Source organism: Caloenas nicobarica, chromosome 1 (assembly GCF_036013445.1).
Source record: "Caloenas nicobarica isolate bCalNic1 chromosome 1, bCalNic1.hap1, whole genome shotgun sequence".
In the NCBI taxonomy this organism is placed as follows: Eukaryota; Metazoa; Chordata; class Aves; order Columbiformes; family Columbidae; genus Caloenas; species Caloenas nicobarica.
This window is the reverse complement of record NC_088245.1, coordinates 173932697-173950230: the sequence shown is the minus strand read 5'-3', so window position 1 is coordinate 173950230 and position 17534 is coordinate 173932697. Positions and strand designations below refer to the sequence as shown.

Sequence of the window (17534 nt, the reverse complement as noted above, 5' to 3'; positions counted from 1 at the left end):
CCAGGAATCAATTAATGCTTAATTTCACCTATGTAATTAACTAAGAAGCAAAATTATTCCAAGATGAGATTTGAGTCATGTCTCAAAACTATTACACATTCTATAGCATACGCAATGTCTATAAATCTATTTTTGCAAGATGTGTAGAATTATTGTTTCTTTGATTTTTTTTTTTTTTTTGTCTCAGAAAACTTTATGGTACAGCACTATTATTTCTGATCAGGCACATCTGTATTTCTCTATAGCATTATGGTTAGTAGATTTTTTTTGACAATTTTTGGCTACAATATTTAACTGACATATGATGGGGTCAAAAATAATTTCTTGTGCTTAATATAGTGTAGATATTTTTGTAGATGCACAGAACAAGATGAAAGGTAAATAATTTCAGTCACTTCCTTCATTGTTTTTCTATTTTGGGGACATATATATCTACTTCATTTAGCTTCGTTATTTGTACTCTGTTAAAAAAAGGTTTGTTATGATGATTAGCATTATAGAACAAGCTATTCAGATAGTCAGCTATAATTCCCTATTCACTGAACTAATATATCACTAAAAGACTCTGGTGCTATAGTTCTAGATACCCAGAAACTCAATAGCACTGAAGACTGAAAAAAAAGTAGAAAGAAACAATATTATTTCACTCTTCAAAAACCACTAGAGTTCACTCAAATGCTGTCAAAACTTCTCTCTCTCCTCCACATTTTTCCCTAAAAGTGCTTTTCATATATCAGAGAGATTGATTTTCTGGTAAGTCCACTATTTATATGAAAAATAATTTAAGTAACTATTTAAGAAAACTGGCAAATTCACTTTGCTTCTTTTATATTTCACATTTTCATGGACAAAAATGATTTTTCCTTAGAAAGCAGAAACACTCAAAATTTGAAAGTTGCATTCACTAATCTGTTATTCTGCCTTCATACCAGAAACTTCTTTACTGTTTATTTTGCACAGCTTTCAAAGAATGGTAATTTTTTACAAGCAAATGACCACACAATATGACAGAGTTGAGGGAGTACCATTATTTCCTGTTCACAACAAATGAGCTTTTGCAATGACACCTTGGAAGAAGCTCCACAGAGCCAGAATTTGAGATGTATCACTTGCAACTCTTGAAGAAAGCACCCTGAAAATCTTTAAAGAAACAGCCTTGAAGTTCTCTTGAAAGCATAAGGACTTTTTTAAAACAAGGATTTTCCCATCCTTTTTAAAGAGACCTTCCCCTCAAATCCTCTGCATAAGACAGGAGGAGTTTGTTAACAAACTCCCCCTTGCCCAGTTTTAGGTTTGCTCTCATCACAGTCTGTACTATTTCCCCGGAGTCTGAAGGTAAAAATAAAGCTTTCTGTCACCTCAGAGACTGTGCATCTGCTCTTGGCTCTGCTCATCACTTTCCTACCCTTTCTTCACATTACAAGGTCTCTGCTGTTCCTTACCACACTCTCCAGGGTATATACCTCACACTCCAGAAGTTTTTCCCAGTTATACATGCATGTAGAAGAAATATTTACTTTTCTCTTATGTAGATTCTCTCTGATCTAGAGTGTTGTAGTCACGACAGGCAATAAGGCACCCTTCCTCCACTCACAACTGCTCATCCACAGCCTTTGACACCAAACAGTAGATCAAATAGATGTGAGCTGCCTCACACTTAAATTCAATAACATGCTGCCTATTAAAATATCATGCACTATGAAGCTTAACTTTTAGGATTATGTTTTGACTGTGTCAGAAGTTTAAACCTGTAAAGAAAAAAGATCGTAACTGCATAGTTCAATAGATGAGAGCAAAAAGAAAGTGTGACTATTGTGCATGCTTGCAAATGTAATTGTAGTTATGTCAGAACTTGCTTATTAATTTCTACTGACTTCCATCCTACTGATCCACCATCTTTTACTGGTGATTTTTCCATTACACATAATTCAGATTTTAGACATAAACATTAAAACCAATAATAGGTTATATAGTACAACTAATATCTTAGAAATGGGAACAAATCTTTGTGATACATCAAATATCTATGTCACAAGTTTTCAGAGGTACTGTAATAAGTAATTTCATTCACCAAAAAATATTTCAATAAATTGACTTAAAGAATAATGAGAATTTTTTAAACTCAAGGTTTTTCTCTATTAGCTGTTTTAATTTTTTTCTTTGTTGTTTCATTATCTTGAATATTGTTTCATTATATTGCTTTTCACTCATAAAAAAATCAAAGTACTATATAAACATAAAAATATGTTGATAAATAAGGCTGAGTTTTTTCAGCCCATACCTATTCACTTCAAAAACAATCTCATTCTAAGGTAGATCATATGAATTCTGCTCTGACAGCTTATTTTTCTCCACTGACAGAACAAGGTTAAACTAACTAGATTGGACCTGGGAAACTACATTTTAGATGGCTAAATACACAAAAAATTAAAACCAGCCACAGAACTAGCTCCATAAGTATAACATGGATATAACTACCTGTGCTGTAGTGGTAAGATAAACACAGTTAAAACTGTGAATCACAATATGGTATTAATTACTGACAAGAATAAATAAAATAAGGATATAACTGCTGGACAAGCAAAGCAGATTCATTGAAACTTTCTACATTGCTTCAATAATAACTTCAGTATAGACCTTAAGGGACTATTATTTCTTAGAAATTATTTGCGATCTACTCTATATGTAAGCTTAATTTCATGAGCCAGATGTTTGTATTTTTGTCAAACTACTCATAATCAAATGGCTACCAATATGATTTAGTTTCTGAATAAGTAGCATATTCTTACTTCATTGATTCTGATTAATTTTCAATATTAATGCCATACCTGTTCTGTCAGGTGTAACTGGAAAAAAAAAATATTGTCAAATAAAATTCTTTATGTCTTCAACTTTCTGTCTGAATTTACTTCACAGATGAATATAAGGTGGGATAGTTCTTGACCAAAAAAAAAAAAACCAAAACAAAAAAACCAAAACACCACAAAGCCAACCAAAACTTCCCTTTATATTGTTCCCAGGCACTACAACAGTTAAAGACCTTCCCTAAAGATAAACAGAAAGGAACAGTGATTAAAATATCCTAATGATTTACAGACAATTTTCCTATTATAATATCACCTGTATGTGACTATGCATCTAATTAAGTTATATACTCTTCTGACTCAGCAGATGGTGCATTTGGCATAGCAAGCCAATTCATACAACTTCACTGGAGTTGAGGGGAGTCACCACTCCTGCGGTTTCAAGAGGACCATTTATGAAATAAAGTTCCAAGTACAGAACAATTTTAAGCAGAAAAGTAACGAGGTATTTTTACTTACAGAAGATATAGAGGATTCAAAAGTTCATAATTTAGATCTTCTAAAACTGCCTTACCATGGTGTAGTTGTGAGCCACCTTCATAAGCTCTGTGCATCCTTGCGCATCAGCAAACGCACGTATTCCCAAACAGTTGGACGGATGCAAAAGCTTCATTAGGAAATGGCAGCAAACCTCTACTACTTGTGGGAGCTGGAGGAGGCAGGCAGCTGCTAGAAGATTTTCAATGGTGTCTTCTTTCAATTCCAGGCAGCCTAAAAAAAAGAGAGATTGATAACACATGCTGACTTACTTGGTATTTACAAAACATGCAGCATCAAAAAAACTTTTATAAATAATCCTATTTTATAAATAATCCTAGCATTATATAAATAACTCTAGAAAAAAGTGAAGAGATGGGGCATTAGTCTCTCTCAGGTTAGAGACCATTTACACAAACTGGACATCCACAGATCCATGGGCCCCAATGGGATGCAGGCATTAGTGCTGAGAGAGTTGGCAGATGTTATTGCAAAGCCACTCTCCATCACCTTTGGAGAGTGAATTGTCTTGGAGAACAGGAGAGGACTGGTAAGAAGGACAACCCAGGAAACTACAGGCCAGTCAGCCTCACCTCCATCCCTGGAAAGGTGATGGGACAGCTCATTATAGACATCATCTCCAAGCATGTAGAGGAAAATAAGGTTACCGGTAGACAGCATGGGTTCACTAAAGGGAAATCATGCTTTACCAAACTGATAGCCTTCTATGATGGTATGACTGGCTGGGTAGATGAGGGAAGAGCAGTGGATGTTGTCTACCTTGCCTTCAGCAAGGCTTTTGACACCGTCTCTCGCAACCTCCTCATAGGCAAGCTTAGGAAGTGTGGGCTGAATGAATGCACGGTGAGATGGATCATGAACTGGCTGGATGGCAGAGCTCAAAGGGTTGTGATCAATGGTGCAGAGTCTGGTTGGAGGCCTATAGCTAGTGAGGTTACCCACAGGTCAGTATTGGGACCAGTCCTGTTCAGCCTGTTCATCAATGACCTGCATGAAGAGACTGAGTGCACCCTCAACAAGTTTGCTGATGATACCAAACTGGGAGGAAGGGCTGACACACCAGAAGGCTGTGCTGCCATTCAGTGAGACCTGGACAGGCTGGAGGATGGAGCAGGGAAGAAGCTGATGAAATTCAACAAGGGCAAGTGTAGGGTTCTGCACCTGGGGAGGAATAACCCCAGGCACCAGTACAGGTTAAGGCAGACATGCTGGAAAGCAGCTTTGCAGAGAAGGACTTGGGAGTTCTTGTCAACAACAGGTTGACCATGAGTCAGCAATGTGCCCTTGTGGCCAAGAAGGCCAACGGTGTCCTGAGGTGCATTAAGGAAAGTGTGACCAGCAGGTTGAGGGAGGTTATCCTCCCTCTGTACTCTGCCCTGGTGAGGCCGCATCTGGAGTACTGTGTCCAGTTCTGGGCTCCCCAGATTAATAAGGACAAGGAATTACTGGAGGGAGTCCAGCAGCCAGCTTCGAAGATGATTAAGGGCCTAAGACACCTTTCTTAGGAAGAGAGACTGAGAGAGATGGGTCTGTTCAGCCTAGAGAAGAGAAGGCTGAGAGGGGATCTCATCAATGTTTATAAATAGCTCAAGGATGGATGTCAAGAGGATGGGACCAGACTTCTTTCAGTGGTGCCCAACAACAGGATGAGGGGCAACAGGCACAGACTGAAGCACAGGAGGTTCTATCTGAATATGAGGAAAAAACTTCTTCACTTCGAGGGTGCCAGAGCATGGGAACAGGCTGCCCGGAGAGGTTGTAGAGTCTCCTTCTCTGGAGACATTCAAGACCCACATGGACGGATTCCTGTGCGATCTGCTTTGAGCGAACATGCTTTAGCAGGTGGGTTGGACTAGATGATCTCCAGAGGTCCCTTCCAACCCCAACTATTCTGTGATTGTGATACTGTGATTCTGTGATTCTGTGATTCTGATTCTGTGATTCTATGATTCTGTGACTGGACTCCTCAGTGTCCTGAACATTACAGTATTAGAAACATTTATTTTTAAACTGTTATTAATTCAAGTATATAATAGGGATACAAATAAAGACTGTAAGATGTTGAAAGGAAGACAAGCCTTAGGAAAAGTGGTCTTGTTTCTACAATGAGACTAAAATCTGGGTATCTGCCTATCAACCAGGCTGTGATTTTTTTTTCCTAAAAATTGGTGACAAAATTTGCATTATCTACATTGGTACAGAGCAAAACTCACAGCCATTTATCTCCCTGCAAAGAATCAAATAACTGGCTAATGTAGTATGACTAAAACCATGCAACTATCTTTAAATTACACTTAAGATCTTCAAACTTTGTATTGCTTATTTGTAATGTGACTTTGGGATTCATTTTATCTGAGTAATGTATGGCAGGCCCCCCATAGCATATAGGTATTCAAAAAGACTTCATACTAGCTAAAAAGCCATATGTGGATGCATAATATTTATATTCAATTAATTAATACTTATATTTAATTTTGTAATTTCACAAATTATTATATTTATCTTGCAGGCTGATACATTTTAATAAACTGAAGGTGAAACAGACAAAATAAACTTTAAAATAATTTCTTTTAGTGAGGAATAAGTGCCATTCTTGTCATCACGATCACTCCCCAACGTGTCATTTTTAAACAATTTTTTTTACATAATTAACTCTTACAAATCTCTTACATTAATAACTTAGGAAACTATAAATTAGAGATTACAGAAATGTCTTGGAGAACCAGAAGAAAAACAGGAAATTATGATGTGCAAAAATAATATAAATTGTAAGAAACTAACACTTCTGGTTTTATTTTGCTGTGCTTGGAAAAATAATTTCAAACTATAAGAGGATTAAGTGTATAGTGATCTTTCTATTCAAAGTAATATAGTTCAACTGTTAGATAAACTCGATCTTTTCCTCACACAAATTTTGTATCTGTTGACACATAAAGAGAAATCTACTCATCTTAATAGTTCTATCACATGGTATTGAGCAGTTCTAAAATCCTCAACTTCACAACAGAATGTCATTGAAAAGAAAAGCTGCTTTATATTAATATTGCAATACCAAGCCCAAAATACAATAACCATAACACTGAAGATCTGACCTTTTCTCCTTCTTTCACTGTATCTGGAGCTTTTAATATAAGATGGAAACTGGGAAGTTACATTTTACTATATTTAATTATAATACACCCTTTTGGAAAGGTTAGAGCACCAGATCAAGTACACAGCATAATTTCATGGTTTTCCTCTGGTCATTTTTATACATCTATTAATGTCACATGAGTTTCCCTTTATGTTATCTGACATTTTCTCACGATTTCTTTTCACCATATGTTTATGCAATGTGGGCAGAAAGCACGCTTAGCAGCTGATTCTTGGCTGACCTATGTATTTATCAATGACACTCCCACATTTGTTGCACGCTTGCAGGTAACCACTGGCTCAACACACTATTATCTAGAATGTAGTTCCACTGTGTCATGTGGAAGCTATCAAAACCCAGTTGTTTTCAGGTTTAAACTGATCGTCCCAGTACCAAAAGGGAAAAAAATGAAAATATGCAAAAAAGCCATGAACAGCAGATTGACCGAGAAATGTGTTGATGGAAACAAAATTAGAAAAAAAAAACCTGCTTTTCTTATATGCTCTTTATTTTTTCAACAACAAGCTCAGAGAAGTTTCTGGCCATACAAAGTTGATCGAGATAACATTCGCAGAATGACAGAAGTTTTAAAAGAGTAACCATCCTTTATGAAAAAAGGTAATAATGTCACACTTTGGCTGTGACAGTTTGGCTCCTAAACGTAGCCTTAGGAGAAGAACACAAAGGAAACAGTTGAAGCCACATCAATCTATTTATTTTCAAATTGAAGATTTTTTCTGTTATCTGTGAGGAAAACTTGGGTACTAGTAGTATTAAAATAAGTTTAATTCAATAAAAATTACTATCTGCTTTATAAGTTATATGTTTCTTTGTGTAACCAGCATGACCATTTTGAAGATGATCCTTCACATTTTTATGGAAGAGAGTGAAGTTTATGCCTTACATGTTAATCAAGGGAGCAAACATGCAATGGTTTCTGGGACACCTGGGGATATGAATACATTATAGCTTGACTTATTCAGAAACACCAATTTATTACTTAATATATCTAGGATAAGAGCTAGAAAATTACACTCAACTTGAGTTAGAGAGGAATTTACTGTGATTTTTTCTTTCAGTACTGTCTAATCCTGCTTTTTTTTTTGTTTTCTGTACAAACATTATAAGAAGTAAGATAGGACTCTCCAGGATCCTGTTTTTACAAAGTATAAGCTTCAACAGTAGATAAGTATCTAATCCACCTCAGTGCTTTCCAGGTCTTAGTTATCTTCATTTTTAAACATCAAGACACCTTCGCAAGTTTGGTCACAAGGGCTGTATTCACTTTTTCAGAAGAGCTCTGTGACGTTTTTATGTAAGTTCTCTGGGATATCAAGTGTTTAGCATGGTAAAAGTTTCTAAAAAAAGCTGTTAAGAGGCTCAGTTTATACAATGTTAACTCTTCAGACAGTTTCATATAGACAATTAGAAGATCCATACATCTGTTAAAAATGTTTATTAGGGTATTCAAAGGGGAATTTTATTACTGCTTCTTCAGTTCACCTCCCCTTCACATTTTTATGCAATAAGGAGCTTGCACCAGTACTTCAGCCTGAACAAAATAAATTAACCAAAGCTTAAAATCTCATTTTGTGTTACATTAATTAGGATTAAAAAAAAAAAAAAGAAGGAAAAAAACCCAACCAAAATAACTTTAATGGATGCTAATTGTTATTCTAAATTATAGTTCTATTTGTGACAAATTTTATGTGTATTGCTTATGCAGAAATTTAAATGTCTATATTTAGGATGAATTCTTATAATGAATATATAAATTTCATTACCTAATTACCAAAGGTGAAGCAGAGATAATATATAAAAATGCATGACGTTAATAAGATCAGTGTGTGTCACAGGAATCAGTCTCCCACAGCTGTTACCTAATAGGTATCAATACAAATATGGTGGGACCACTCAGTAGGTACTGTTCACTTTCTCTATACATAAGCAATAAATTTTAACCCAGATCTGTAACACATGGTAATATAATTTTACCTCATGTTCACAGTATTTTTTTCTCTCTTGTAATTACACGTTTATGCATTCCTAGCAAGCCTCTTCAACATACTTAAGAGAGCTGTAAGGTTGCTCCAGTGAAGTCATGGGAAGTGTCGAGGAATTAGAAATAATGGCTAGTACTAATTCCTTTTAATCAAGTATTTATCATTTCAACCTTTATGTTTCATGTGTCTTGATCAGTTGTGTTGCAGTTTTGAAGAGTTTTTGAATTGAATTATTTCCATAGGCTAACCAGTCATGAGAATGTACTTGATCTATGAGGTCTCCATTTTTAAAAAGGAAGGTAGTAAATGGTATCAAGACAATATTTATTCAGATTTTTCATAGTAGATAAATCTCTTACAGTTATGGTTACAAGAAAAAGTTGCCTTTTGGAAACAGAATCAAATTCCAGTGAAGACTAGAAAAAGCCTATAAAAAGGTGCTATGCTTCATATTGTTATAATAGACCTTTTTGGCATTGCTTATCATTAATCTTACCAAATCTTAGGTATCTGCCAGGCAGCCATCTGAGCTAATAATCTGAGATATCTTTCTACAGTCTATTGAGAGAAATATGAGGCATTAGAGCAGCCTTCGTCTGCCCTGGTTTAGTCAACTACTTTAGAATGAGATTAATCACTCCCAAAGAGTGGCTATTTCTTGCTTTTAACTCCAAGAAGAGCACCTTCATTTGACTTACTGTGACACTGTTGATATTTATATTTGCTGATATGAATTCAGTTCATCAGCTCCCAAACATACAGCACTGGAATAATCAGAATCATCAGGTATCAGGTGATGAAGTGTCTGGAAACACTTTACACCCTTTAAACACTCGTTGGGTCCAATTCCGATGATCACTCTCTCTGTTACTGTCAACTCCTAGTAATGACGTAATGTGTACTAATCACCTCTTATGTCCATCTCTGAATAGCAGCCAATGAAAAACACAATAGAAGGTTGAGGGGTTTTTGTGTTTGGTTTGTTTTGTTTTGCTTTTGGTTTGTGGGGTTTTTTTGTTTGCTTGTGGGGTTTTTTTGTTGTTGTTAGTTTGTTTTGGTTTTTGTTTTGTTTGTTTGTTTGTTTGTTTTTGCTGTAGTAGAACATTTTTTAGTCCCCAGCTGACTTCTGAAGTGAATGTTAAGGTTTTGATTTTTACCTATGCCTTAAAAGATAAATTCTACATTGTATCATCTCCAACACTTTTCGTAAAGGTGAAGTTATTTTCAGAAAAGAAAACATGACCGACAGTATATTCCCTTTGCAAAGGTTTCTCTTGATCAAACTCTATTTTTTATTAATTATTTCCTGCAGACCATGGTCATTGGCTGCAAATGAGGAAGACGGGCACTCTATGGCTGATTGTATTTATTTTCTTACAGTTTGGCATTTAGCATCAGTAAAAATTTAGAAAGGCAGCTCATTTTTTTCTGTAGAAATTCAAATAAACAAATAAATACTACCCCAAAAGGGAGTAAGTAGTCTCCTACACAAACAAATAGTGCAATTTAAATGGAAAAAATGCCTACTCCCTCTTATCAGACTATTCAATTTATTTACTAGCAGCCAAAACTTAAATCAAATACAAATTAACACCAAAAGCATGTATGACCCAAAGATGTATCTACTTGAGGGTGCTGATGAATCACTTGATTTCTTTGGCAGCAATTTTGGCATCAGCCACCATAAATAAAAAATGAGTTACATCATATGATTTAACTAAGAAAATTATTTTTTCCCCAGTGGAAAAAAAAAATTTCTTAACAGAAAATTTTGCCTGTCCTGAACAACTTCAGTCCCCTTCAATTCCAAAGTACACTGGGCCATCTTATTGGAACAGATTGATTTTCTGTTCATACAACACCTCTTTTTATAATCCCTGTGGGTAAAATTCAACTCTTGAAAAGGACAACTTATTTTGACTCCTCTTCACACAGGAGAATTAATGCAATTTTTTTTTTTAAAGAAATTTTAATTTACATTTCTATTAAATAATCTCTAAAAACATTTAAAGTTAATACCAGGAAAGCATTCTCTTGATTCGGATATATAACTTTTGACTATGATTAGATACTCAATTACATTGTCAGTTATGGTGCTATTTTTTAAACTCTTCACTACCAAATATGACTTCAAAATTATGAGAATTTGCAATTTGAAAGAATTTGTATGTGAATTTTGTATGTTAGTATTATGTGTAAAAATAATTTCATAAATTATTCTGCAGCCATAAAAATATGTAGTTTGCCAAAAATGAAAATTCCTCAATCACAATAATATGAGAGTTCCTATAAATTAAACAGCTTCACTTTAAAAAAAAAAAAATGAAGATACATTTTCCAATGGCTATGGAAAAAATGTTAAAATATGGATTTCGTTGTTGATATTATTTGCTAAAGACTACTAGTTTGCACTTGCGTAGATGATCAATATATTAATAATTACATCACCAATGATTCAACTAGTATAGTCATATTTGGAAATTTTAAGCTTAGTTTTATATATAAATAGAGGAATACAAACTTACAGGTTAAAACAAAGAAAAAGATCCCACAATAAAGGTTACCTCAAAAATGCACAAATATAAACAGGATTTAGTAACTAAATTTCCAACAGTGCAAATCTTGCACTCATTTGACAAATAGGGAGGGAGATGACATGAATTATTCCCAAAAGCTCATTTCAGATGTAAGGCCTTAGTTTCCCTTAATTCTTTTTAGTCCATGGACTTCAATACTTGGGTTTGCTTCTAGACTGTAGGTCCTGCCCACCATGCTGCATGCATTGAAAACCACTCCAGGAATTCACCTGCTGAGGACTGCAGAGGAATCTTGTTCCAAAAGACCTGTACCGAACAGCAGGTACATTTCAGGGAGTTTTTATTCCAATGATCACTTTCTGTTAATGGTGTGAAGGGAAGCGTACCACCTTTAGCTTCCAGTCGCACTACCCAGGTTTCCAGAACTATCCCAAACAACCTGCATCACACAGGACCTTTTGCTACAATCAAAATAACACAGTACGCACTCTCAGTATCTATATCTCAATGAGATACAGCCTTTCTACACACTGAACGCCACCAAGCCCTGACCTCTGGAGAGATTAAAAAAAAAGAAAAAAATGTCTCAAGGACAAAGGAGCTCAGCTTTCAGGTTTGAAGAAGCAGTATTTTATTCTCCATATCTGAAGCTATGTCAGAAGCAGGAATACTCATCTCTGCCCAAATAATCTTCTCAACTTTTCAGGCAATGATTTGGCAGCTCAAATCGACATGCAAATAACAAAAGGTTACAGAGATGGAGGCATCAGGTGCCAACAAAAGATTTTTGTTTATGAGTCCACCTTACAGCCTAATGAAGTCTGCTTTGCTTGGGTCTGGATTCCACTGCTGGGAGAAGTGAATACTACAGTTGCATCCTGTTCTGTGGATACATTTCCGCACAGTCGTTCTGTGATGGGCACAGAACAGAAAGGGAAAGAAGGTACATTTTAAAATGGAGTGACAGGAGCAGAGAAATGTGTGAAAGGAGAGGACCTCTTTCACGAACTGCATTGTGATTTTCCTGAATTTTTTTCTTTCTTTTGGAACTGTGGATACACAGCAAGGCAGCTGAGCTCAGAAGAGTGCATGTGGGCCTGTCTCCACTGCAGGAACTCCAGAAATGCACATTAAAGAGGTAGCCCATGTTGTATCAGCCGGTCTGATCACTTCACTGGTGCTGTTTAGGTAAGAGCATGGCATGCACCACACGACAACACAGGGGCATAGCACTTCACTCAAACCCTCTCACTTTTCAGGCGCGTCCTATATTAACATTCAGCACTTGGTTTATTCCCTCTTTGGAGACGGAGGCATTTAAAAATGCACCTTGCGGTGCACTCAGCCTAACTGTTCTCCCTCTCTAGACTCACTGCTTCCCTGAGTCTGCCTGAATTTATTCCTACTGACTTCTTAAGAGCAGCAGGTTTCACCACAGTACAAGGAAACAGTCATTAGCTATGTCACCATAACAGTCTCGATCATTCTAAATACTCAAAATTTATGGGTATCCAGTTCAGAGCTCTTTTCCAAGTAATTCTCATACACGGCATCAAAAGACTGAGAAAACAGCTAGTCCCTAATACATAATTGCAATCCCTAATTTTGTCCCATAATTTTGTCCCTTAATTAAGTATCCCGGGTAAAAGGAGGAACAGTAAGAGTTCATTCTACTGCATAACTCCAGAAATGAGCAAGGACTTAGTGTATCAGTGACAGGACTGGAAAACACCTGCTCCAGCTGGACACAAGATTCTCAGAGCAGGGATTGCTCAAAACAAAACAAAACAAAACAAACCACCACCACCAACAAAAGGCAGTCAGTCTCTGCAGTTCTTTAAGCTAAATGGATCTACGAAGATCTTTCCCACAGACCTGAATTACATGAAAGCCCATCGTTTGTTTCAGTATCAGAAAGCCATTCAGTGTAGGAAGGCATTAGACTCCAAGCAAGCTGATATCCACAGGTGGGGGAGGATGACAGTCTAATTCTATGGTTACAGTGAGGAACTAGTATTGCACATGTGGACAGTATAGCTGATAATTCAATCCAGGAATAATCCTTGATGTTGTGCTAAAGCTTTGTTGATAAATAAATAACGCCTCCAACACTAGTAAGAAAGTTAATCAGAGCAAAGGTATGTTACGATCTTGGAAGTGTCCTTTTATCACCCATTCTGGGTTTCCTGGAACAACTGATCTCTCATCTGAAATGAATTGAAATGTGAAAGTGCAAAGTCAGTCATCAAGTACATGGCAGAACAAATATAGTGGGACAGCAGCAGGTAACAGTCTCCTGCAAAAAGTGTTAGACAGAGGTGGTCCATGTTCCCTTGAGGTCTCTAATATGATACCACAGAACAAACAACTCTTGGATTTACTCAACATGTCACAGAGGTACAGGGAAAGACCTTCACAATACACACAGTATCAGGGGTCACTCCAGTTCTCAATGTGATGAGTATCTCCTAGAAAGGAGTAGCCTGACATACTGTAAACAAGCTACCATCACCTAAAAGCCAAGGACTGTTTGAGAAGATGCCTTTAATAATATATATACAGCCTTGCATTATATCTATTAAGTTAAGCTTGTCTGGGACTTCCCTCTATCACTGAAGCTAACTGTAATGAAATTACCTCAGTTTGACTAAATTGTCATCCTATTAATTGTGTTAGTTACATTCAAACTGCATGTTGAAGAACAGCCCTGCGGCTACGACAACCCATGGACTATATGAACAGCATAAATTGGCACAGGCAAAAACCATTAAGTATCATTCTCACTGTTTATTTGTATAGACAACTGAGTCTCAGCAATAAAAGAAAACAAAACACACACACACAAAGAAACCACAACAAAAATCCCCAAACCAAAGTAAAAAAATCAAACCTCCCTGGGATATTTAATTAATAAAGCTTCTGTTCTGAAGGAACCCAAAGGTCCTCGTGCTCAAAGGCAGTTTCTTTCTTGCTACATCCCTGCTGTCTGCCCTGTGTGTTATTAGATATAATACTGACAGAGAAGACACTTGACAGTCCTTTAATTAAAGAAACCACCAAAGAAAATCTAATTAAAATCTATGCAGTGGGGCTTGAACCTCTTCCATGTAGGATCCATACTGTTTTTTTTTCAGATGTGCATAAATAAATCAAGGACATTTTGTTTTCTATTAGTTAACTGATTTTTGCTTTTTCAGTTTCATTAATGGTATGAAAGCACGAGCCTGTTCTTCTGATCACTGTTGGGAATGCATACTAATTAGATAGACAGATGCAGTCTGAGGAAATCTACAGTAGCTTCACAGCTCTGTTTTAACTTCAAAGGAAGGCTCCCAGAGTCACCAATTGCAGTAAAATGCCAGAAGCTCAATATCTAGTTCCAGTCCTACCTAAAACATTTAAGCATAACTGAAAATAATGAAAACTCAAGTTTTAAGATCAAGAAATAAGCACTACCTAAGAAAGTGAGGTAAAGAAATACTCCTCTGTATTACCGTTTATCTTGAATTCTAAAAGTTCAAAGAATACATATCCATGTATCCCAGGGCACTAGGATCTAAATCCTAGATTTCATGCCATCGGTAGTCTTGCTGCTTGAAAAATGAAACATACTTTAGCCACTGCATAAAAGTGTTGGCTTCAGAGTTTCTGAGCTGGCTCACATGAAACATTTAACTGACATGCAAAAGAAGCAGCTTTGTTTCCTCTAAAGTTATAGTTCTGTTATCTCACAGATCAATCATCCTTTGTTTATTCAAATAACCCAGCCAAATGCAGCAACATGTGGAGAGACTAAAACTCTACCTTGTATTGAAATTGTATCTTTTTTACCGGTCAAATATACCCTTCACATAAAAACAGTGGGAAAACCTTTGTGGTTTACCCATGTGAATCTATGCAAACTACAAGAAGCACATGATTTTGATGCTGCATATTACTTATAAATCTACATCATATATATATCATTTGAATAATGCAACTTGTAATTACATTCTAATTTAGCTTATGTAATTACAAAACTTACTTCAGATAAAACAATATGCAGCCACTATCTTATTAATTGATTCACAAATTTAAGTCATTCAGTTATAATACAAAACAAAAACCACTTCCAAAAGAATCCCAAAGTTCATCTAACATAGAGTTTATACTACATATTTTTACACATCTCATTTTTTTCAGCTTTAATCAAATTGTGTTTTATGGGTACATCTATCACATCAATTTTATAATTAGTCATGCTGCCTCTTCACAAAACTTTAGCACATTTTACTATCTTTAAATCAGTATTTCTGGTAGTCTAATTGTCTGTCTTCCTGTTACTACTCTTGGATGGACACCTGTACAAGAACTGATGCTTTACTGGTCACCTTGTAATTCTACCTTTCCAATTATTTAGAACTGTATTTGCTTATACATGGGTGAACACAGTCCAGCTTCACAGTGTGTCATGACTCTGTCTTCTACTTATGTAGGAGATACAGAGAGGACAATTTACCATCGTATAAAGTCTTCCATAATATAATTAATTACTGTGACTTTCTTTAACAAAACAAAACAAACAAACGAACAAATAAAAAGAAAAAAGTCCAAAAGCATTTCCTTTTAATCTGTAACCTGAAGCATAGAGAGTCTAGACAGAATATCTGGCACTGAAGAGAGACTTCCGAAATTCTGTCCAGAAAATCACGCCCTTTTGGAAGCATATGGATATTTCTGGAAGGACAGGTAAGAACGGTTTTAATTAACAGGAGCGAAAAGGAAAGACTGAAGATACACAAAGCAATGTGTAACTAGTTACCAAACTAATATTATTCCCTTTTTTTTTGCACCAATGGATATGGCAGATTTTAACAACTCTCCTTTCAGATAAATATACCTATTTTTCTTCAGGTCTCTCATGTACAAAACTTCCCCATGTCTCAACTTAAATTTTGGTGTTTTGCAACAGTATTTGATCTTACTGCTGCAACGGAAGGGTCTGGTATTGGTACAGGATACGTTTATATATAGCAATACTTTTCATAATTATGCATATTTTACATTTTTGAACTATTACTTAAAATGTATGATTCATAGTAAAAAATAAACAATTTCACTAGATTCCAAAAATTCTAAACCTGACTGAATTAGAGTTAATATAAAGTGGAAATTGTTTCCTTTTTAAAATCACATCTAAAAATATTTGCAGTATAATACTCTTAACTTCTAAGTTTTTGCAAACAAGCCCATGTTCAACTGTATTTTCCTGAAATGTTCATTTGTCTCCAGGGAAAATTTATCTCTAACAGCAGCAACTATATGTGAATTTATTTATTTATTTTAATCTCCTTGAGCCAGAAGGTAGTGACAGGAGAAAGAAAATGGAAGAAGAGTGAATAACTGTCCATTGTCAGAATGTTTCGCTGTTCCTTGGGTAAAAGTACAAAAGCACTAAACAAGCCACAGACATGAGCTGCTGAAAACTTTTCACATATTATGAGGTCAGTAAATGGAATTTGGTAGACAGATTCTCCAGATATTCTGTCTAGACTATCTATGCTCCAGTTTACAGAATAAAAGGCTGAACAGGAATTTCTGCTGGTTGCTACATGGTTGGGTATGAGAATAGTGCCTGTTTCCTTTACTTTTCAGTGTTCTACTGAAGAAAGTGAACTGACTCAAAGCAAAAGGGGGCATGAACTAGACTGGTGGTAAATAAGGAATCAGAGGGCAAGAAAAGAGATAAGAAATTATGTAGATAAATCATGAGAGATGGTTGAAAAGAAAGGGAAAGGAAAAAAAAAATAAGGTTTAAAGGGACAGGTTTTGATCTGGCAAAGAACATGGGAAAACAGAATTATTAACCAAGGAGTAAAGACTCTTTAATTTCAATAAACTGAACAAGCTTGGGACCATGTTCTAAGAATTCTCTGGTCACCTGTGAGTGATCACTGAATTGTCCATAGAAGTGTTGAATGCTCTGGCCCTCTGCACAAGGATGGCCACATTCATGACAAGCCTGCATATCCAGCCTATATCCAAGGTTTCTTAGGGATTACTAGTTATACTTGGCTAAAACTGCCAGGATCAATACAGATAATTCCAATGCCTGAAAATGTTCCCTAGAACTGTTTAATTTACTATCATAACTGTAGCGAGGAAATTTAGGAGTTTCATAAGACATCCGATGTGGAGAAAAGGAATAGAGAAAGAAGCAATGTAATATGAACCTGAATTTATCAAACATGATGCTCAAAAAAGTATTTTTAACTTTAATTATGTTTATTTGCAGTTTCTGTTTCCTGTTAAGACAGTAGAGTTATTATGGCATAAAATAAACAGCAAATATCCTGATTAAATATATCAAAGCAAACAGCAACTTATGGTTAAATTAATATATGTGTATCCATTTAAATTGAAGCTAAATTCAAATATTCACTAGAAACATTATGATAAAATATTGTTAATTTAAACATATGAGGATGTCTTTTAGGAAACAGAATATAAAACAGCATAT

At 35.7% G+C, this 17534-nt stretch overlaps 1 protein-coding gene across 2 annotated transcripts in view; it reads right to left on the bottom strand.

Annotated features, from left to right (window-relative positions):
• KLHL1 (kelch like family member 1) overlaps positions 1–17534 on the bottom strand; it is a 217770-nt gene that overhangs the window by 126117 nt on the left and 74119 nt on the right. For both annotated transcript variants that reach the window (XM_065643285.1, XM_065643294.1), the window contains one exon: positions 3379–3575. In XM_065643285.1, the coding sequence (XP_065499357.1) occupies positions 3379–3575 (197 nt within the window). The remainder of the gene's footprint in view (positions 1–3378; positions 3576–17534) is intronic.